This window comes from Scaptodrosophila lebanonensis, unplaced genomic scaffold, assembly GCF_003285725.1.
Source record: "Scaptodrosophila lebanonensis strain 11010-0011.00,11010-0021.00 unplaced genomic scaffold, SlebRS2 tig00001410-arrow-pilon, whole genome shotgun sequence".
In the NCBI taxonomy this organism is placed as follows: domain Eukaryota; kingdom Metazoa; phylum Arthropoda; class Insecta; order Diptera; family Drosophilidae; genus Scaptodrosophila; species Scaptodrosophila lebanonensis.
Genome location: NW_022060738.1, coordinates 4624322 through 4646239, shown reverse-complemented (window position 1 = coordinate 4646239; position 21918 = coordinate 4624322). Strand labels below are relative to the sequence as shown.

Sequence of the window (21918 nt, the reverse complement as noted above, 5' to 3'; positions counted from 1 at the left end):
AATGTTACATTTTATGCAAATTCTATTGCATGCACCCCACCCAGATCTCTATCAAGAGACTGTCAAGCGCTTTACGCGCTCCTCGCTCTCCCCCACATCCGATTGGGAACGCTTTTCGGCCGGTCGCCGATCGCTCAAGTCGCGCACATCAACGCCATTATCCGACAACGAACGACGCACATCTTGTAAGTTATTGTTCCTCGTATTGTTGTTGTACGCCGTTGCATGAAAATGAAACCGTTCTGTATTGTTTTGTTTTATTTTATTTTATTTTTTGTCTCGTTACGTTCTCGTCTTCAAAGATGATTATTATCTTGAGGCCACAGGTCGGCGTCGAAGCTCAGGTAAGAAAAAAACGAAAAGAACAAGCCATTAACTACAGCAGCAACCACCCACCCGATTGGCCATATACAAGTACTATACTGCTATATAGTGTACGTATCTGAACGAACGTGTTCGGGTGCCAACTTGTTTATGTTCCACTGACACACACACGTCACTTAACTATTTGCGCAGGTGGCTCGTGCTGCAAAAACAAAAATCAAACAAAATATTTTTGAAATCTATGCCAGTTGCTCGCTCCATAAACGGTCATTGGACATAACCACGATATATGGCTTTTTCTGGGCTGACAATCGCTCACAGCTATTGACGGCTTGCATGTAAATTTGTTCGCATTCGATCGATCGTACTACTCGTACTAGCTGCATTGTCCAAATGTTGTCGCATTAACGCAACCTAATGAACCAATCTGGAAATCATACCTATAAAGACGCATTCATCTCCTCCATACACGTGAAGCCCAGTGTGGGTGCAGGCTGTCGTCTATGCATATAATGAGGCAGTGTCTAATGATCGGTGGCTAATGCGACATTATGTGTTTGCACGAATGCTGCAAATGTTTGTACGCGTCGCAGTTGAGTGTTGTTTATAGTTAACGGGTAAATAGTATACTTGTATGGCTGGAATAGTCAGAGCCAGTCACAGCCAAACGAAAAAGAAACACACCCCAGTCTATATCTGGCTGAATATTTATTTTAGTGGTCCATTAATTATTTAACGACACATTTCAGTTGATCCCATTAGCTTCTTAAAGCAAATTAAAGACTGGACAGCAATAAAAATCCCAATTCAAGTTTCGGGTTTTAGAAAGTGTTTTTGTAAATACTATACATTATGAAATGGACCACACTTATATGAAACCTATGTCCTAAAGCTTATCTTGCATATCGAGGAATACAATGGATAAGTAACTAATCAGTAGATAAGCCAATCGACAAACTGTACCGATTGCTAATCTGTAATTGAAGTGGGGGATACCCTTAGAGAAAACACGCTCGGATTTAAAGAATAGCTTAGTTAGCCTCGACGAAAGTTTTGAATTTTCATTTCTAACGATCGTGTTTTTTTTTTTTTTTTGTAGAAATGTACAAGTATTTTACAATTTATTAAACCAATATTCTGCTAGCAATGTGGCAGCTTAAGCTAATTTTAATGGCTTAAAATATTTTAATCTCTCAAAAAGATTTTCTTTCTTGTAGAATTTCTGAAGAAAAAAACACATACAAACGCTGAACTATTTTCTCCAGTATGTTAAGTAATTCGCATAATTCGAAAACACTTTTTTTCAAACAAATTTTTGGCACATAATCTTAAAAATTATGCTCAACAGCAATATGCGATTGCATCAATATTAAGTCCTGACACATCCAGAGTCAATAATCGCTTGACATCAGCATTGCAAGCGACTTCCCAATTTGTCGAATTTAACGGAAAAATTGCTAAGGAGTTTTCCCTGAAGCTTTATAAATGTCCAACCATTTTGAATTGGAATGTCATCCGGGGACTGTCAAGGCCAATCTTAAGTGACGATGCCATTTGTCGTTTGGCAACATATTTTCACCATCAAGTCCCAAAGATGAAACTTTATTGGGTGTTTAGCTGTTCGCTATCCAGCGAATCAATTGGCTAGGCCCCTTGTTGTAAAGATAAATCGAATGAAAGCCATAAATTGAAGACCCATTTGACACCTTTGTTTCGAATTAAGCGTCAGCTTTAAATGCTTGAATCGTTTAAAGCGAAGAGTTGCCTCAGCTGAAGAACCTATTGGAGTCTACAAGATTTTGTTGCCTTGCAGTCGCATTAGCGCAGTTTAACTGACATTTTGAAGATGTAACGTGACACCTTTATGCCGCCAACCGGACACAATGCTCGCACGTCGTCGCGTAGCACAGCGGCAACAAAAACCAAACAAAACAACAAACAGCAGCTTCAAAAGCAATTTTGCAAAAATTTACCATATCTAATGAATGTAGGCGCTACTGCAACAATTACTTCGAGTACGGGTATACCTCTTGACAGGCTAGCCACACAGCTTCGTGCAAAACCTGCTGATGTCTATTGAATTTTTTGAAAAAGGCCAAGCAACAAAAGCAGCGCCAGTCGTATTGTGACTTCATAGGTCGGATGCAATTTTCGTAATTTTTGAGTTAATGGTTTTTGATTTAAATGTCATTTTTCATTTTTTTTTTTTTTTCAAATAGTAATGTTTTAAATAACATTTTAGAGGCGTGGGCTCAGTTGGCTAATGCAATGGCTATGAAGTGGGTAGCAGAGATACTATAGTACATATCTCAAAAGTATAGTAGATATGTGAGAAATATAGTTTGGTGTAGATTTTGTAAATGCTTTCAAGATTTTTACAATTTACTCGAACAGTTGAACAAACTGGCTTCAATTGCAGTTTATTCACTAAATTACAAGTGAGGTAAACATATCTTAATGATAAGAGCAGAGGTAGCCTTTTCTACTTAATTGAACAACATGGAAAAATATAAAAAGTTAAACAACAATTGACAGTGTAGAGCGGGAAAAATCATTCGACAATAATGACTTCAAACTAAACTGACTTTATAGCAATTTTTGGATTATTTATAAATTTATTATTATTTATATGCAGGTACGTAGAGTACATGCATCTATAATTGAATCTTATGCTTAGACAAGCAACTAGAAACTGGCTTAAATGATAGAATGGGTCAGAAATTGAATTTTAAAATGTCTTATAACCGCAAAGTTTAATTTTGGGTTTATACAGTTGCTTTGGTTTTCAGCTGAAATGATTTGTAGTTCGACTTTTTGGTTGACGGATATTCAAACTACTGCCACCATTGGTTTTCAGAATAAAATATCCGTTATAGAAGTCAGAGAGATTTGGATTATTGCTTCGTTATTGTCACGCACAGAAGTAAAGTAATGCCTGTTATTGGTGTCGTGTAACTGCTGGCTATTCAAGTTCACATGTCACATCTCGGCAATTTAGAATATAAATAAACTTATTATTAATAGTCAATATCCGTTTTACGAATACATATAAGCATTGCGCACTGAAGCGCGAGGGAGTTCGCATTTGCAAAGCCAGTCGACATTAGTTGTTAGTAACAAGATTGCAAAGTTTTATTGAGAGAACCACGGACAGACCGCTATATGTAAATGCATTCAATTATGAATGACATCATAGTCTGGATATATACAAATAATATGCAGAGCTTGAGAATATTGCATGATTGCAATTGAGAGCTGAACTTGGGCGATTATTATTGTTATTGTGATAAATGGATAGCATTTGAAAAGCCCAAGAAACAATTTAAAACTATGAAAACATTCATCAATCATTCGGTTGGCCAAACTAAACCTTAACTTTACCCTCCACAGATCACAACAGTGCCGTGCTCACAGCCAACACAGAACTGTTTATAATTGGTCAACGAGTATGGGTTGGTGGCATTCGTTCCGGACAGATAGCCTACATAGGCGAAACACATTTTGCACCTGGCGATTGGGCCGGCATTGTTCTGGATGAGCCAAATGGTAAGCGACTAGAGAGAGGGGAGTGCTAGAGTCAATAACTAAGTATTGCAATACCCTTTGAAGGTAAAAACGATGGATGTGTTTCGGGCAAGCGTTATTTCCAATGCGAGCCCAAGCGTGGCATCTTCTCGCGTCTGACACGACTCACATTGTATCCGATGTCGGGCGCACAAACTCCCACATCGCCGCTGGCCAAGAACTCGCCGGAACGTTCACGCACTGTCTCGCCAACGGCCAGTGTTCGCAGCTCTATGCTACGCAGTCCAAGCACAGGCAGTAAGTAGCTAGATGGGTAACTCCAAGCGCAACTCCAACTTAACGGCATATCCATTTTACAGAGAATGGACTGACTGTGGGCGATCGCGTTATAGTCTCCTCTGGCTTCGGCAGTCGTCCGGGCATTTTGCGTTATCTGGGCGAGACCCAATTCGCTCCTGGAAACTGGTGCGGCGTTGAGCTGGATGAGGCCAGTGGCAAAAACGATGGTGCTGTGGATGGCATAAGGTAATAAACTAACTGAACAATTGCCCATTCTAACGGAATTCTTCATCCTGCAGATATTTTGAATGCAAACCCAAATATGGCGTCTTTGTGCCCATTGCCAAGGTGTCGCTGTCGCCATCATCGAAGAAGACGCGTCTATCGCGTACCGGGTCGCGCGAATCTCTCACATCCATTGGCACCATGAACAGCATTGCCACAACAAATACGTCGCGCATGCGCATGAATGCTCAGGTATAAGTGAGGCTAGTGAGTCCTTCAAGTCCCCTCCCCTTCAACGCACAACACAGTCACACTGTTTATATTACTGTTCCCACTTTGCGTTTGCAGTTTTTATGAATCCTTATTTGAACTTAATATTTAACTGTGCAGTTCCTCTATTAACGCGCTAAATTAACCCTTAATATATTCTAATTTTACCCATGCAGCAGCGCAAGTCGATCACGCCCCAAAAGCCAATTGTTACAACGCCAAAAAGTCAATTTTCCATGCAGGTATGCTAATCGATAAAAAAAAACAATGTCCACGTTATCGAGCTGTTATCCCACTCTGTTAGCTAACATGCACGCCAACTGTACGCAATGCTCTGTTTATATTTGTGTTGCTACTCCTTGCGCTTGTCTTTTGTCCTAACTTTTAATTCTTAAGTTATGCAACTAAACTTACTAATACTATATACTATACTATATGTACACAAATAATTGCCATGTGCACCCCACCTATAATATAACTACACCCATATACTTTACTTCCCTATGGCTATATACATATGTATAAAATGTTTAAGATGGATTCTTTATTTTTTGCATTTTTCTATTGTACAATAAAAAAGTTTACTTTTCTATGCACGCTTTTGCTGTTGGTTTGTTTGCTATTTTATTTGCATATTTTATATCTACGTTGTTTTGCATGTGCACGGAACTAGAATGTCCGAAGTCTTGAAAGGTAAAAGACATCATATGTATGTTATTGATGCACCTCTCTGTACATACACATCAAAGAAAAACGCACACAATTCGTCCCTATATATAGTATGTATAAATATCGTCGGTTGCTGATAGAGAAAACTTCCATTAATTCGTAATTGCGATCAACTTATCGAATTCTCAAAAAATCATATATATTTATTATTCAAGTAGTCTTAAAAAATAAAGTACTTTTTTGGTTTTAAAAAATATATCAAATCGCCAATAGAAAGTTATTAAATGATGCCTTGATACTTCACTAAACCTACAAGTACGACATGACAATCGATACATTCGGTACGGTACATACTTAATCAATTTGTACCTAATTGTATAAAAAGGGAGTTTGTTTCGCTCTTATGTAAATTTTGATAAAAAGTTCAAGGAAACCCTATTTTTTAACGTTTCTAATTAAATACTACCTGGTACCATTACTTTTCGAGTTCAATTCGGTTGAAGGTACAATAAGCTGATATGGTACCATTAAATTGTAGTTGACTTTGTACAAAAAAGTGATATTTTCTTCAAGGCTTTATTAGTAATATATTGCTCATCAATTTATTATCCAGTATCCTATATATAATAATGTGGTATAACAATTAAGTACAGCTCTATCTGCGATCAACGATATATAAATTTATGTAAATCTCACGCTATATCTGTGTTCCTCATGATTCGTTTGAGAGGCATTTTCTAAACTCATACGCTTTCTGTGCCAACCGTTAATGAACTCTTGCAGGACTTGCTGCGCGAGAAACAACATCATGTGGAGCAACTGATGGTCGAACGTGAACTGGATCGCGAGGACGCACAGAACCAGGCGCTCCAGCTGCAGAAGAACATTAACGAGGTAATTATCTTCACCGATACCATGTATGCGCCGCACCCCTATGCGGATCGCAGGCGACCATTTCGCCTCACCCAATGGTTGCCCACTCTGAGCAGCAGCAGCACCACAACAAAAACAACAACAGCAGCTGGAACTGCAAGCACAGCTAGAAAGGAACAGCGACAAAGACAACAACGACAACTGAAACAACAAAAACAACAAGAACCACAAGAAAGTGGCGCCTCCGTTTTGACGTTGCTGCCACCGACGCCGAGGCATTCGCTGCTCTTGGCCTCCAAACGCGGTACAACGCCAAAGAAAGTGTGGTTTTGCGATAAAAAGAAACTTTTTCCAGTTGGCTAAGCCGATCGCTGGCCAATGGCTGCCAGCTGCCAACTGCTCGTGGTTGGCTCTGCTGGTGGGCAGGAAAGAAAGAGCCGATGTTTGCTCAGTCATTTGTGCAGAGCAGTTGTATTTGTATCACGGATTTTCTTCTTCGCCTTCTCTTTGTTGCTGTTGTTGTTGCCAAATGCATTAACGCATGCAACATATACACACACACACACACACACACACATGCATACAGATCTATGTTAGCTACACCCACACACCCACACCACTCACTAATCATTATTATGAAATTTTCAAATTTTTACATTGTGCGCGCCTTATTAGAGACGCCTGCTCGCTCACACTTGGTTGGTTTTCCTTTCTTTGTTTGGTCGTGTCGTCTGTGTTTATTTTCAATTAACATTTTTTCGTTTTTTTCACAGTTATTTTCATTTTGCTCATTGTCTTGTGTTGCCGTTCATTTTACTCACTTAGTTTGCGCACGTTTTTGTTTTAATTTATTCAATTATATTTTATTTCAGTTCATCATTATCTCTAACCCAGCAAAATGGGAACTCGTCAATCACATCAAATGATTTGACGGAATTCGTTAATTGGCTCTAAATGCTTACACTGTTAATACCGTCCAGTACAAATTACAAACAAGTCTAACTAGGGATAGTCAAAAGCTACACGAACATACAAGTACATACATGCATACATAACTCATATCTTCCAAAAGTGTGACTCTAACTACAATACAAATCTCATATACTATATATATACATATGTACAACGCAAATCTCATATACTATATAGGGTAGCTTAGAAAACCCATTATGGACTTTTGAAGATTACTTCCAAACAATGTAAAGTTTAGGAGACATAACAGAAATTCGCTGCCTACCATTGAGATATTAATAAATGTAGATAAATATTCTTCTACGATATATTGCGACTTTCAATAGCATACCGTGCTTTCAAAATAATAAGCACGCATCTCAAAATATCCGCAATATCTAGCGTAGTATTCTTTTATACCCTGTATGATCCCGAGTATACTAGAAATAATGAATTTTAATATATTTAATATATTTAATGAGCAGCAGTTGTCCGATCGGTTCAAGAGTTGGCCTACCGGTATGAATTTTTGTTTTGGGTTTAATATTTCTCAGCCTAATCTGAAGTTGGAAAGAAATATCATATAGAGCAGCAAAGTTTATTTTCGTTGAACAACTGCGGTGAAGAGAGGGAATAGTCTTCCAAAGTAAAATGATCAGAGAGGGGCTTTTCATTACATTAATTGTAGATTCTCCAAAAGTACGATCTTTTTATTTTGCTAAACTCAATAAACCATTTTCAAAATAATCTAGCCGTATCCATATCTAGCTGATAAATTGCTGAAATAATGCACTTTTCTCAATGAAATGAATTGTTTATATTGATTCTTATCTTATCTTAAAATCTTTTCAAATCGAATTATTTGTTTACTTATTTTTTTAACTTTTCAAATTCTTTTGCTAGCTAACTTTTATTCCAAAAGTATTTTTGCTATGAACTAGTATTTAGTAGGGCTTTAATGGTTTATTGGAATCGTCCATATGGAGTGGTTTAGATAAGTACTGTTATTCATTTGTCTGAGATAGGTTTTCATCTGTTCCTCTGATAGAGTTTGGGTATACTTCGCATGCTTTAAAACATATACAAATGATTGGACATTTCATCCCAACAGAAAATCCTGAAAAAATATTAAAAGCAATTGTAATCACCACACAATAAATAAAACAGATTCCATGGTGTCAGCAATAAAAATAGCATGACAAGGAGACTCATCCAATGTGTCCATAAATACCTTCCGTTTTGGGTTTCATAAAATTTGTGTTTCCATTTTGCATCTACAGAATAATTTATTTATAAAATATTTGCATACCAATTTAGCACAATTGCACTTCGGGGGCTTAGGGGCTTCACCTCGGCACAGTGGCACACACTGGCGATAATTAGTCGGTATCTTAGTTGATGGCTTCACGCTTCGTCAAGTGTGTTTATTTGTTGTGCCGTTTGTTTATTCTTTCGGTTATGTATGTATGTGTGTATTTCAATAAACTTTTGTGATTGTTGTACAATTTTGTGTATCAGCGAGTTGCATTTTTGTCATTTATTATTATATTCAGGTCGTTCGCATTTCGAGTTCTGTTCAATTAGCACAACAGTCCCAACCACAATATCCATCCATCAACCAAACCAAATCAAACACTTTTTCCCGCCTGTTTTTTTTTTAAGGCAAATCCCAAACCAAAACAAAATCGCATTTCCATCCAAGTGTGAGGAATGACAAGAAAAGATACAGAAAACAATGTCCTCAACTTTTTGCACTATTTGTAAATTCGTTTTTATAGCAACTGCTGATCGAAGCCGATCGCTGGAGACGCCTAATAGCTCGCCACAGTTTTCGCTTGGCCGATCTGCGACGTGAGTTCCGAGGCTGGACGGGCAACCATGAGAGGCACTGTATACTGCACAGTGTCCTGCAACCGCTGCGCATCAAATAGAGGTCAATAGGTCGTGGGAAGCGGCTCGATCCGATTACACACACACACACACAGTTCCAGTGCTCAAAGTTGTTTACTTATTTCGAAGAGTTTTTTTTAATGGCACATGTCGGAAATACACGGAAAATAGACCTACATAGTACGAATACTATATAGTTATGTGGAAGTCTGCACAGCGTTTTAAGCTGAACAACCAAAAATATTTACGAGATCTTCAACACAAGCACACAACAACAAAAGCCAAGCAATGAAGCAGCAAATCCAATTGAATTACAATTTGTTAAATCGATCTGGCTGATGAAAACATTGGAAGAGAGAACCACTTATGAAAAACTTGTATAAAAAGTTAATATTTTTACGAAAGCGAATTTTCTTGCTGTTGGTTTAGTTGTACGATATACATATACTTACGATATACAGTATGACTTCTTACTTATTTACGTTTAAAAGGAAAAGCATACAAATTACAAATACAATATGACAAATATATGAAATATTTTTATTGTACATCATTTTGCAAATGTTGTTTTATTTGAAGTGCCTTGGAAATTGGTTTTAATATCTTGATTACCTTCTGCTTTCGTTCCGCAGCTAAAGGCACGAATTGTGCAATTGGAGACCCAGTTGGGGGATGAGCGCAAGAAATCGGAGGACTTACAATTCTCCATAGATGAAGCGCAATTCTGCGGCGACGAATTGAATGTAAGACCCCAAAGAGTAATATGTAGAATGTGCCTTGACTGATAACATGGGCTGTAGAAGTGTTAGCCATCTAGGGACAAAAAAGCGTTTTTGAAGTTGTTCTTAAAAACAGACCCTCAAAACTTTAATCATTTTTTTATTAGTTGATCATACCGACGTAATTTAGATATTAAATAAACCAAACTAACACATCTTCTATTCTAAAGGATATACTAGACTATATATAATATATATTATAGCAGAGAGCATGAAGCGATTATTTCGATTCATCGCCCACTTCTTCTCTACTATAAATAGGTTTTTTCAGTAATTTCACAAATATTTGGGAACCGTATGTGTGTTCTTGCGATTGTAAGTAATTCCCACAAAGTAAATATATTTTTAGCTAGTATTACAAGACATGCCCAAGAGCCTTATAAATTAATCCTTTTGGGAAAAAATCGGAGTTGTCGAGGCGAGCGAAGCACGGAACGGTTTCGGCTTGTTTTAAGAGAGTCCCAAAGCATTATTAAACTTTTGAAGAGCCAAAGATGCATTTTTAAATTAAATAGTAACACTTTGAACGCTTTAAATAAATTATATTATTAATTTTAAATCACCCCAATTTAAACAATTTTTTCCATAGTTTTGACAACAGCAATAAAATCACTTAAATTATCGGTTAATTGCTATTCAGATTCAGATAAAAACAAAGATGGAGAATGAAATTTGAAATAAACATGGCAGCTCCTTGTTTTTTAAACGATTTGTCACGACCTGACACCAAATCCTATGAAATCGTATGATTTGTAACTGTTTATACCCGAAGAGTGAAATCTTACACTAGAAAGTCGAAATGTAATAGGAAGAAGGCGTATGGCAGACCCCCCATCTTGTAGGAACATATACATATAATCAGCATGTCGAGTCAATAATATATACCTGTCCGTCCATATGAACACGGTAATGTTTTGAACATGAGGTATAATAGGTTTATGCAAAGTATAGTATGTAACACGCAGAAGTTTCATTTTGTGACGCCTTAAAGTATCTAAAATCTTAATCAATCGATATAGACATATGCGCCCGTCTGAATGATCGCCTAGTTTTCCGAAACGACTGTGCCCATACTCCCAGAACATGGTAGGAAGAGTCCACAATTGCAAAGCTACTTACAGCTCAACTTTCTACATGTACTTGATTTATATGTATTTATTTTTTATTTATAAAATAAGTGTTATATTTGATCCAAAGCAGTCAATTCTAAAAAACATTTTTTTTTGCTTCTACTACTTACTTATGAGCGCTGATAACAACGCATACAACACAATGTCGAAAGCTTGTTTGGGTTAGGGTATTATTATTTCGTTGTTTGAATATGACATTCTTCTTTGTTTATTTTACATATTTTACCGATCGGTGGAAAAATCACTTAGTAGAACGACTTTTGTTGTGGCATTGATAGGTTTTGTAACATGCCTCATCATTCTCTAAAGTTTCATGAGAATTGATGGCCCATATCATATAGTTACCACAGGACCGATCGGTACATACATGCATGCTCTTGGTATCAAAAACTTGTTTGCTCGTACGATATCGAATTCAAACCTGTTTTTGAGTTTTGTTTCATGCCCCCAAAGTATTGGGGTTGTACTGTAGAGAATTTGTTTCGCTAATAACTTTTCTTAGAATTGATCGAATTGGATAACATTTTAAACAACAGTAGATAATTATATATAAATTATGTGTGAAAAGTTTGGTTTAGGTAGCATTTGAGATGTGGACGCTATTGACGAAATTCTGAAGCGTGGGAAGGGGGGGAAAATTAAAACAAATAATATAAACTCGTCCTTTCTCGGACCTAGGAGAATCTGGATGCCAACTTTGGTTATTCTAGCTTTTATAGTTTCTGAGATCCTTGCGTTCATCCAGGCGGACGGACGGACATGTCTTGATCGATTTCTCTCGTGATGCTGATTCAGAATATATATACTTTATGGGGTCGGAGATGCTTCCTTCTGCATGTTACATACTTTGCACAAACCTAATATACCCTATTTACCCTACGGGTACAGGGTATAAACAAAATTACGTAACTCAATGGTTTTAGATCCACGCATAAATACTCAAGCATTTTTATACCCTGTACCGAAAGGATAAAAGGGTATATTAGTTTAATGTGAGTGTACATGTAACACGTAGAAGGACAGGCCCCACAAATAATATATATTCTTGATCAGTATGACGAGTTGATATAGCCATGTTCTTCTGTACTATATCTACGCAAGAATCTCTATGAGAGATAGAATAACCAAACTTGATATTCAAAGTCTCCCAAGTCCGAGAATGGATACGTTTTTTATTCTGATGCACCCACTTCTCCGCTATTAGTGATTTTCCATATTTTATATTTGTCATTTCCATCCCATTAGTGCTTATGTGTCCTCGTGTTACTTTTCGTCATGATAGGCCAAATGGAAAGGAAGTTAAAGGAAGGCTCAACTGTGTGCAGTACAACAAATACACGAATGACTATGTGAGTCATGCATAGACAGAATATAGATTCTATCGAAACTGTACGAGCTAATATTTTTTGATTGATTGAAGTAATTTTATTTTGAAAACGTATGAATTTAATGAAGTATATTTTATTTGATTTTGTGGGTTCTGGGCATTTAAAAGTTGAGCCCACTTGACTCTCGCATTCCTTCCTTGTTTAGATTGTTTAGTTGTTTCTTCAAGCCTAGATAATAACTTGTCAGTGTTTAACTTCTACGCGTTAAAATCTAGAATATAGCTCTCAGAAAGCTCAAAGAATGAAAATAATGGTTACTACAGTCCTCGTCAGTCAACGCACATTTTCTACAAGGAAAAGCTCACTTATAATTTCCCATCACTCACACAATCCATTTTTATCTTGAACGCAGGCGCAAACTCAGGTGTACAAGGAGAAGATTAATGCTCTGGAATCAAAGATAACACATTTAGTCTCAGGTATACCTTCCACAACACCTAATTTTGTTTGCAGAACCAATTGAACTGAGAAAGTATTCCATTTCAGGCGCGCCTAGTCTGCAAAGTATTGAACCAATCGAGGATAAGGCCGCTTTAAGTGCCGCTGAAGCGCAAATCGCCGAACTGCAGAAAAAGTTAGACCTCCAAGAAAAGCAAAATGGAGCGAACTTGGCCGAGCGACAGGAAGAAGAACAACGATTGCTGGAGAACATTAAATATTTGCAAAGCGAAAATGAAAATCTGCAAAAGGAACTGGTCGGCAAGGATGAAAGTCTGGAGAAGTTCTCGCTGTCCCAGTGCGGTATTGAGAACTTGCGCAGTGAGCTTGCTCTGCTCAAGGAAGAGCATGAGAAGCAGACAGAGCAAGCAAAGGCAGACTTTGAAGCGAAACTGTCCATTAAAATGGAAGAGCTGAAGAATGTTACCGACGAGATGCAGAAGCTGAAGAATGCCGCCGATTCCCTAGAGAGTGAACGCTCCAATATCACGGACGAATATGAAATCCTTCAAACGGAAATAAAAATGCGTGATGAGCAGGTTAAGGAGCTGACCCATCAGGTAGATGAGTTGACGGTGCAGCTGAGTGTTCAGCAAGCGGACAGCTCGGCACTGGATGAAATGCTCAAGGCTCAACTCATGGGCAGTGAACAGAGTAAGGGAGCGTTGGAGCAGAAAGTAGCCGAGAATGGGGAACTTAAAAAGACAAATGAAGGCTTAGAGCAGGCCAAGACCACGTTGGAGCAGCAGCTGAGCACAATCAATGCCGAGTTGCTGGCTCTGAAGCAGCAACAACAGACAGCACAGCAAGAACTGAACGCAAGTGTTTCGCTTAATGAGCAAAAAGAAACCGCAATAGCCGAGCTAAACAAGTCCTTGGAGAGTTTGCAGAAGCAGTTGAAAGAAATGTCTCTGGAAAAGGACGACCTTACTAAACAGCTATCAACTAGCAATGAGCAGTCTACAACCAGCATTGAACAATTGCAAAGGCAATTAGAGGAGAAGCAGAAAGTGCACGACGAGGTCAGCGAAAAAGCGCAGCAAGCTGAAACAGCTCTTGCAGCAACTCAAGTTCAGTTAGAGACGCTGCAGCAGCAGTCGAAAGCAAGCAGCGAGCAAAGTGCCAGTGAATTGGAAAAACTAAAGGCTGAGCTCAGCCAGCTGAGAGCCTCTCTAAGCCAAACGGAAAGTGAGTCCCACAGTGCAGCTGGAGAAATGAGCAAACGCATTGCCGAGCTCGAGGCGCAACAGCAACTGTTGCAGACGCAGCTGCAACAAGCTGCGGCAGCAGCAGACCAAATGCAGCAAAAATATACTGAGTTGCAGTCCAAAAATGTGGAACAGTCGAAGCAGTTGGAGCAAAACAGCGAAGCTCTAGAGAACAGCCAGCAAATGCTGCAAAATCTAACCAAGGAACATGAAACTGTAAGATCACAAACTGCCGTCCTGGAGTCGCAGCTCAAAGCGAGTGTAGAGAGCTGCGCTCAACGCGAACTGGAACTGGGTGATGTGACCCGGAAGCACGAAGCACTACAGTCCAAATGCGAAACCCTACATCAACAACATGAGGCTCTCCAAAGCGAACTTCTAGCTGCACGTGGCAGTGCCACGGAGCTGCAAGCAACTCTGAAGCAATTGAATGAGGAATTGCAGAGCAAGCAGAAAACCTATGCTGAGCTGGAACAGCGCAACAGCAGTCAGCACATGGAGCTGGCCAGCGATAACGAAGTGTTGAAGCAGGCCAATGCCAAATTTGAACGTGAACTGACTGATCTAAGGGAAGCACTAAGCAAAGCCAAAGCGGACATCGCTGAAAAGCAGACGCAGTTGAGCAAACTAGAGGAGCTGAACATAAAGCAGGAACTATCGCTTAGCGACGCCAGTCGACAACAGGAGAACTTGCAGACACGTTGTGAGGGTCTGCAGCAGCAAAACGAAACGCTGGAGCAACAATTGAACGGTCTGCGCACCAGCTCCACAGATTCCAATGCTGAGCTGGTCAAGCTCACACAAGAGCTGGTCGCGAAGCAGAAGGCTTACGAGGAACTGAGCAACAAGAGCGGCGATGAACGCGCCACACTCGAGGGACAACTCCAAGCTAATCAACAACGCATTGATGCGCTCTGCAGTCAAGTGGAGGTGTTGACTCAAGAGCTTAAGGCCAGCACTGAGCAGACCGCCGAACTGCACGCCACTCTCAAAACAGAACAGGAGGCCGCAGGCAAACAGAATCTAGAGCTGAGCGATGCTCTGCGCAAACTAGAGGCCCAGACGGCCAAGTGTGGGCAACTGGAGCAGGAACAAGGCAAATTACAGCAGGACTTGAATGCCACTCGCAACAGCAGCTCAGAGCTGAACGCCAAACTTTTGCAGCTTACGGAGCAGCTGGCGGCGGCGCAAAAGGAGCAAGCCAGTCAAAAGGATGCCAGCAGCTCCGAACGTCTGCAGCTAGAGCGTGAGCTGCAGGAGACGAAGCAACAGCTCCAATCCAGTCAAGCCGAAGCCATGCAACTTCAAGCTGAACTGGTAACTGCCACAGAGGCCAAATCCCTTCAGGCCACAGAGTTTGCCAGCCTAAAAGCCGAACTTACCAGCAAGGCACGCAATGAATTGGCACAGAGGCAGGAGAGCGAATCAGCAGCGCGGGAGCAGCTCGTGGCTGAGTATGAAGCACGCCTCCAAGGCTCAGAGCAAATAATTTTGCAGATGGATGAGAGCAATAAGCGGCTGCAGTCAGAGTTGCAGCAAACACAACAGCAGCTAAGCGAGAAGCAAACGGAGCACAAGACTCAGATGTTGCAGATAGAGGAGCAGCTCAGAGCAGCTACTGAAAAGCACCAGGAGCTCAGCAAGGACTTGCAACAGCTGGAAGCTGCCAGCAGCACCGCCACGGAAGTGCATTCTGAGATGCAATCGCGCCTGGATAAGCTGCAGCTGGAAATTAAGGGCAAGGACGAGGCCTTGCAAGCGTCACAAACGCAGTTGCAACTGCAACAAAATAATGGAGTCGAGGAAGTCAACAAACTGCAGGATCAGCTACGTGAGCTTCGGGAGCGTCTGGAAATAAACGTGTCTGAACTGCAACACAAGGAGCAGCTAGCCCGAGAGGATGCGCAAAAGATTGCCGATCTGAAGACACTAGTTGAGGCTGTTCAAGTGGCCAATGCCAACATATCTGCCACCAATGCTGAGCTATCTACTGTGCTGGAAGTCCTGCAGGCTGAAAAAAGTGAGACCGCACACATCTTTGAGTTATTCGAAATGGAAGCGGATATGAATGCAGAGCGCTTGATTGAGAAATTGACGGGCATGAAGCAGGAGTTGCAGCAAACGCACGACCTTTTGGAGAAGCAGCAAAGCACAAGTGAGGAGATTCAGCAAAAACTAAACGCCAAGGAGGCAGAACTACTGGCTCTGGAGCAGAGGGAGCAGAGTTCGCAAGCATCGGCTCAGGCAGCCAATGAAAAGTTGCAAGAGCTGCAGGCAGCCAATGAGGAATTGCAACAGGAATTGCAACAAAAGCAAGCTTTGCTTGAGAAGAACAATGAATTTGATGCCCGTTTGACAGAATATACAAAAGTCATCGATGAAATGGATGAGGCAGCAACGGCCAAGTCCACTTTATTGCAGCAGCTGCAAGCACGCGTGTCTGAATTGGAAACAGATCTACGTCATGCCCACGAAATACAACAGACTACTCAACTGGAGTGCAAGAATTTAACGCGCAAAATCGAATCCCTAGAGCTGGAGAAAGCGCGTCAGCAGCTAGCTTTGCAAACACAAGCCAATGGAACGGGCGGCAGATCTGGCGGCGGTGATGCGCCTGAGGTGGGTTCCCTAACATTCATTCAGAGTTCTTGTCCTTACACTGTTGTAAAAATGGCAATAGATTCAAAAACGTTAATTAATCCATTTGATGATTATATTTGCAGTCGTTGGACACAGAGCACAGTCTTGCCAAAATCAATTTTCTCAACTCTATTATTGCTGATATGCAGCAGAAAAACGATGCTCTGAAGGCCAAGGTGCAAACACTGGAAATGCTGCCCACAGACTTCACCAAGTAAGTCTCCAAATGATGATTGATTCGCTGAAATTGAATGTGATTTCTCCTTGTATTCCAGACCTCATGCCTTTGACATGCTTAGCAAACGAAAGCCAGCTCCTCGTCTATTTTGTGACATTTGCGATGAGTTCGATAAGCATGAGACCGAGGATTGTCCGCTGCAGGCGTCCGATGATCGCGACTACTCACCGCCTCCACCCGCTGAGGCCAACAACAACGAGAAAAAGGAACGCAAATTGCCAGTTCCGCGCAAATACTGCGAATCTTGTGAAGGTGAATGAGACTTTAAATTGATCTTCAACTGTCACCTTAACAATATTTGTTTTACAGTTTTCGGCCATGATACGGGCGAGTGCGCCGACGATGAGACCTATTAGACTTAGGAAAATTATTTTCGTTGTTCAATTTTAAACTAATTATTTCCGATAAGTAGCTAACGAATATCTAAATCTATGGTGTAAGCGAAGCAAAACAATTACCTCAACAGAGCTCCACAATTTTGGATACGTGCTTGATATTCATGCTACAACTGGCAAACGTCTACTAACATTCTTTTAAATTGTGTGATCATCGTTTTGCATACTATTTTGTATTGCCCCTTTTAAATTGTTTTCTATTTATTTATGAAATTAGTCACCGAAAATTGTCTCGTTGCATGTAAAATAAATCAAGAAAAAACACAGATTATCTACGAGTATCTTAATTACGTTTATGGGAAGTCGTTCTCTAGGATTTAAAAAACTTTTAAAATTAACAGTGCGCCACAAAACTAATCGCCACCTTCCTTCTTTTCTTTGATGGCATCCTGAAAATACAAATATCATAGTGGTAATATGTAATGTTATGTATGTATGTTATGGACCTACCTTGAACCGTTCCTCAAACAGTGAAAGCTCTGCCAGAAGATCGGTAATAGCATTCATAAAAGCCTCCTGCGGCGAATACTCTGCGGTTGTCTGTATGCGGATGACGAACTTGTGCTCCAGTGGATGTGGCACCTTATAGCCGGCAAACAGCACATTGGGATCTTTCAACAGCTGGCTACTCAAAACAAAAATAAGTTATGGGAATGGCGCTAATGGTTAATACACTACTTCAACATACTTGCGGATCATGTTGCCCAAGGTATGGTCTTCCTTGTTGATCGTGAATATTGCTGCATTCGTCACTTTTGTGTCCAATTCCTTGATGATTCTGGTTTGGCAAAAATATAAATGTGGAACTGGCCCACCCAAAACAATAATAGCTACTTACTTTTTCTCGCCTTCATAGAGCAAAAAAGATTCAAAAGTTGGTGGAGCATTCATTTTATAGATTTATTTGTATAAACTACGAAAAATCACAATTGTTTATAAGCAGAAGCCGCACGGCAAGCAAAACGCAGTAGGTGTTAGTGTTGGTAAATGTAAGAAAATGAAGAGTTGCAAACCAATGGTTCTCGCGCACTCACATAAATGGCTGGAAAGTTAAAGGTGAACTAGTTTTAGCAATCATCGCTGCCTTGAAAGTGCATTAGGTCCTCCTGCGAAGTATTAACAATTAAGTAATAGCAATATGGTTATCTATGCAACCACCATACCCGGAAAAGCTCTTCAATACGACTAACTCTTTTAATTAGTTCACGCAGGGCGGCAATGAAAGCCTCCTGTGGCGAATAATTCTCAGCCGTCTGCACACGAATAACAATGTTGTACTCCAGAGGATGCGGCATTTTATATCCGGCAAATAGCACTCTCGGGTCTTTAAATAGTTGCCTGCATTGTGTGCATTTATTAATTTTGTTACGTTTATTTAAGTGCTTTCCACTTACTCGCGCAGCAAATTGCCAATAGTGTGGTCAGCCTTATTAATTGTAAAAATTGAAGCGTTTTGCACTTTTCGATCTATGGTCACAGTTATTCTAGAAACATACAATAGTCAGTTTTTTGATGACTATGGTAACACTACATACTTTCTTTCGCCTTTAATGCATTTAAAGCCCTCGAATTTCGGTGGAGCATTCATTTTATTGTACTTTTCTTGAAAGCGCTGAATAAAATGATAATTTTCTGCAAACTGACTTAAAATCAAATGAGGATTGCTGTCCGAAGCAATTGTCAAATTTGACAGCCACAAACCGCTTCCTTCACTGACAGAGCTTCTATTAATTTAAAGGGCTGCACCCAATCATGGCACCCATTAAAGAAAATCTTTTAATTAGTAGTATTAAAAATTTAATATAATTATCCGTAGCTGGTCAGCGCCATTAAAATAACTGGCACTTATTCGCAGTATTTTATACGCTATCTAGCACTTACTGTGCAAGCACATCGATAACATTTCTGTACATCGCAAAATATCGATAACACATTCCAATCAATAGACTTTGGCACATCGCTAGGCAGCTGTTCAATTATTGGTAATATTTTCAAAGGGCGCCAAAGCCGACGCAGTTTCTTGTACTTTCGGCTTTTGCGAGCGTGCATTACACTTGTTAGTTAAAATAAATTGCGCAGCTTATTTAAATCAACAAAATGAGTGATATCGATACGATTGCAAACGCGGGAGAAGCTAACCCGCTCGAGGAATCGACTATAACAATGGTCGATGTGCTTGAACAGGAAAAGGAAATGGAGGAAGAGTATGCCGCCGTTCTTGGCGCCTCAGATGAAAAGGTCTGCACTTATTCAAAGGGCCCCATACAGCGGCAGGCCCTATATTCGTGCCTGACATGCTGCCCTGAGGCTCGGGAAGATGCATCTAAAGGTGCTGGCGTCTGCTTAGCCTGTTCGTATCGTTGTCATGAGAATCACGACCTGATCGAACTCTATACAAAGCGCAACTTTCGTTGCGATTGTCCCACTTTGCGCATGGGCAGCGAGAAACGATGCGCCCTAAACCCGCAGCTGGAGGCACAGCAGCCACCGAATGCTGGCAACATCTATAATCAGAATTTCCAAGGCTTGTATTGCAAATGCAAGCGCCCGTATCCAGATCCAGAGCGCACCACCGAAGACGTGATGCTACAATGCGCAATTTGCGAAGATTGGTTTCATTTGCCGCATGTGGATGCGCCAGAGGCGGCCGAGAAATGGCTGGACGTATGCAGCGAAATGATATGCGACACCTGCATGGAGCAGTACGAATTTTTACGCGATTATACTGGCCTGGCACTGCAGCAGCTAGACGGACACAATGAGTCCAAAGCTTCAGATGTAACTCTTGATGACAGCAAACTAAAATGCGACCTGGATCGGAGTATTAGCGATATTTTGAACGTGGGTGAGGCTGCAGAAAATGCAACAGATGCCGCCGATAAGGAGAAGCCATCAACAACAACAGCTGCAGAGCAGTCGGAGGAGCCGGCCATGAAACGTCAAAGGCTGGCAACCGACGATTGTTGCCGCCCCAAGCCCCACAAAGAGCACAAGGGTAAGTCTTTGATTGCCTTTAAGCTTCAAATAATAAATACATTCACAAAAGTCTCAATACATAAAAAGCAAATCGTAGTTTTTCTTGCCATCACCCAAGTACAAGAATCCATGCTTATGCGAGTTGAGCTTGTGGAAGAAGGTCATGCCCAGCCACAGACATGACTTGATTATAACCAGCCGCTCGTTGCGCTGCAAGTTCAAGGCAAAAGCCTGACCCAACGGTATAACTCCATCAATGGTGTCCAAAAAGTCAATGGCATAGTTATAGTCGCTGCGCTTCGCAAGATTCGCCTTTAGGTCGTTGCGTGGTAAGCGAAAGATCTGATAGTAGGACAAGTTGTCGATTTGCAAATCATTGAGGCCGCGAAACATTTGATTGGGTATGACGCGTCCATCCACCAGTTTGTAGAGGGCCCCGCGCGGACAAATAGCACACTCCTCCGTAATGATAAAAACAATAGCAGCCAGACGCTCCTCCTCCTTGAGCTTAACCACTTCTGGACGGCTGACGCCAATCACTTGATTGGCCACTACATTAAACGTTGGATCCTGTTGCGACAGACCTTAGAGAACCATGTTTGAAAATATATAAGACCGATTAACTCACCAGCTTGACATACGATATAAGACTTGGATCCCCAACAAAAGACTCACGCGCCAATATGGTGGCCTGAAAAATTTTCGAACTCTGGACAAATGGCAGCAGCTGCCATTGAAACTGATCCACACTATAGAAATACTTGCGATCCTTTAGGACATCGTTTGTATAGCCAAATGCAATGTAATAATCATTCTTGGTAGCTGTGATACGACCCCAGAGATAGATGCCCGTGAACCGATTCTCATTCTGTAGCGTAATGAGCGAGTTCTCAACCAGTATACGCTGTTCCGGCGACAACTTCATGCCGCAGTACATTAGGCAGTCCAGGCCCTCCGTGAAATACTCCACATTCATGCCGAACGATAATTTATTTTATTGTGCAGACGCCTTACAAAATATATATGGTAGTATGTATGTTAAGATAATGGAATTGTTTGTTTTGTTTTTGGAAAACTATCTCCAAGCTAACTATTTTTGATTGATTCATATTTACTTTCTTCTGATCAGGCGCCACATTCTGGACTAACGACTGGCGAAAGAAACTGTGCAAATGCGTCGCTTGCATGGCTTTGTATAAAGCGCAGTCTGTGGAGTTCTTGACCGACGTCGAGGATTCGGCTAAATCGTATGAGGAGCGCGGCATGAAACGGGCCAAGGATAATTCCAGCTATGAGCAGGGCATACGTGCTCTGGCAACCATTGGACGCACACAGCAAATCGATGCAATTACCGAATACAATCGCATGAAGGATAAGCTAAAGGAGTATTTGCAATCGTTTGCGGCCAGCAAGAAGGTGGTTACTGAGGATGATATCAATCGTTTCTTTGCTGGCATGCGGAACGAAAATAATTCCAATTTGGGGCAGCCGTATTTTTGTCGCTAGATGCCCCCTGAATCTAAACCTACACCCTATATTTATGTTAATGTGTATAGCAGCTTGAAAATCTTTAGTTCTAGTAACCATAATCATCTTTGCATCGTACTATAGAAATATATCTGGCAACTGTCTTGATTAAAATGAAAAAGTGAAATAAAGTGAACATCCTGATATCTCTCATGCAGTGTCGTTAGAAATTTCTATTCATATACTTTCCAAG

At 40.6% G+C, this 21918-nt stretch overlaps 5 protein-coding genes across 13 annotated transcripts in view; 2 read left to right on the top strand and 3 right to left on the bottom strand.

Moving 5' to 3' along the window:
• Positions 1–17446, top strand: part of LOC115630619 (restin homolog) — a 39805-nt gene extending 22359 nt beyond the window's left edge. Inside the window, exons 4-17 of one of the 9 annotated variants that reach the window (XM_030527246.1) lie at positions 45–185; positions 303–344; positions 3715–3870; positions 3934–4146; positions 4209–4374; positions 4428–4605; positions 4800–4865; positions 6076–6186; positions 9639–9749; positions 12656–12722; positions 12790–16568; positions 16673–16803; positions 16865–17079; positions 17137–17444. In XM_030527246.1, coding sequence (XP_030383106.1) covers positions 45–185; positions 303–344; positions 3715–3870; positions 3934–4146; positions 4209–4374; positions 4428–4605; positions 4800–4865; positions 6076–6186; positions 9639–9749; positions 12656–12722; positions 12790–16568; positions 16673–16803; positions 16865–17079; positions 17137–17183 — 5423 coding nt within the window. In that variant the 3' untranslated portion in view covers positions 17184–17444. Of the gene's footprint in view, positions 1–44; positions 186–302; positions 345–3714; positions 3871–3933; positions 4147–4208; positions 4375–4427; positions 4612–4799; positions 4866–6075; positions 6187–8894; positions 9560–9638; positions 9750–12655; positions 12723–12789; positions 16569–16672; positions 16804–16864; positions 17080–17136 lie in introns of those variants that run through there. The other 8 variants (XM_030527252.1, XM_030527247.1, XM_030527250.1 and 5 more) reach the window with 8 other exon arrangements.
• Positions 17447–17495: 49 nt separating this feature from the next.
• LOC115630622 (DNA-directed RNA polymerase II subunit RPB11) lies at positions 17496–18204 on the bottom strand. Its single transcript, XM_030527257.1, has 4 exons — positions 18061–18204; positions 17911–18000; positions 17673–17847; positions 17496–17611 (listed from the first exon to the last, which is right to left on the bottom strand). The coding sequence occupies exons 1-4, from the start codon at positions 18111–18113 to the stop codon at positions 17576–17578; spliced, it is 354 nt and encodes a 117-aa protein (XP_030383117.1). The 5' UTR covers positions 18114–18204; the 3' UTR covers positions 17496–17575.
• LOC115630623 (DNA-directed RNA polymerase II subunit RPB11-a-like) lies at positions 18109–18871 on the bottom strand. The gene is made up of 4 exons (XM_030527258.1): positions 18758–18871; positions 18617–18706; positions 18386–18560; positions 18109–18328 (listed from the first exon to the last, which is right to left on the bottom strand). The coding sequence occupies exons 1-4, from the start codon at positions 18808–18810 to the stop codon at positions 18290–18292; spliced, it is 357 nt and encodes a 118-aa protein (XP_030383118.1). The 5' UTR covers positions 18811–18871; the 3' UTR covers positions 18109–18289.
• A 375-nt stretch (positions 18872–19246) lies between these two features.
• LOC115630500 (putative E3 ubiquitin-protein ligase UBR7) lies at positions 19247–21878 on the top strand. The gene is made up of 2 exons (XM_030527092.1): positions 19247–20217; positions 21328–21878. The coding sequence occupies exons 1-2, from the start codon at positions 19320–19322 to the stop codon at positions 21702–21704; spliced, it is 1275 nt and encodes a 424-aa protein (XP_030382952.1). The 5' UTR covers positions 19247–19319; the 3' UTR covers positions 21705–21878.
• Positions 20219–21249, bottom strand: LOC115630501 (radial spoke head protein 9 homolog). The gene is made up of 2 exons (XM_030527093.1): positions 20827–21249; positions 20219–20768 (listed from the first exon to the last, which is right to left on the bottom strand). The coding sequence occupies exons 1-2, from the start codon at positions 21172–21174 to the stop codon at positions 20271–20273; spliced, it is 846 nt and encodes a 281-aa protein (XP_030382953.1). The 5' UTR covers positions 21175–21249; the 3' UTR covers positions 20219–20270.
• Positions 21879–21918: the final 40 nt, after the last annotated feature.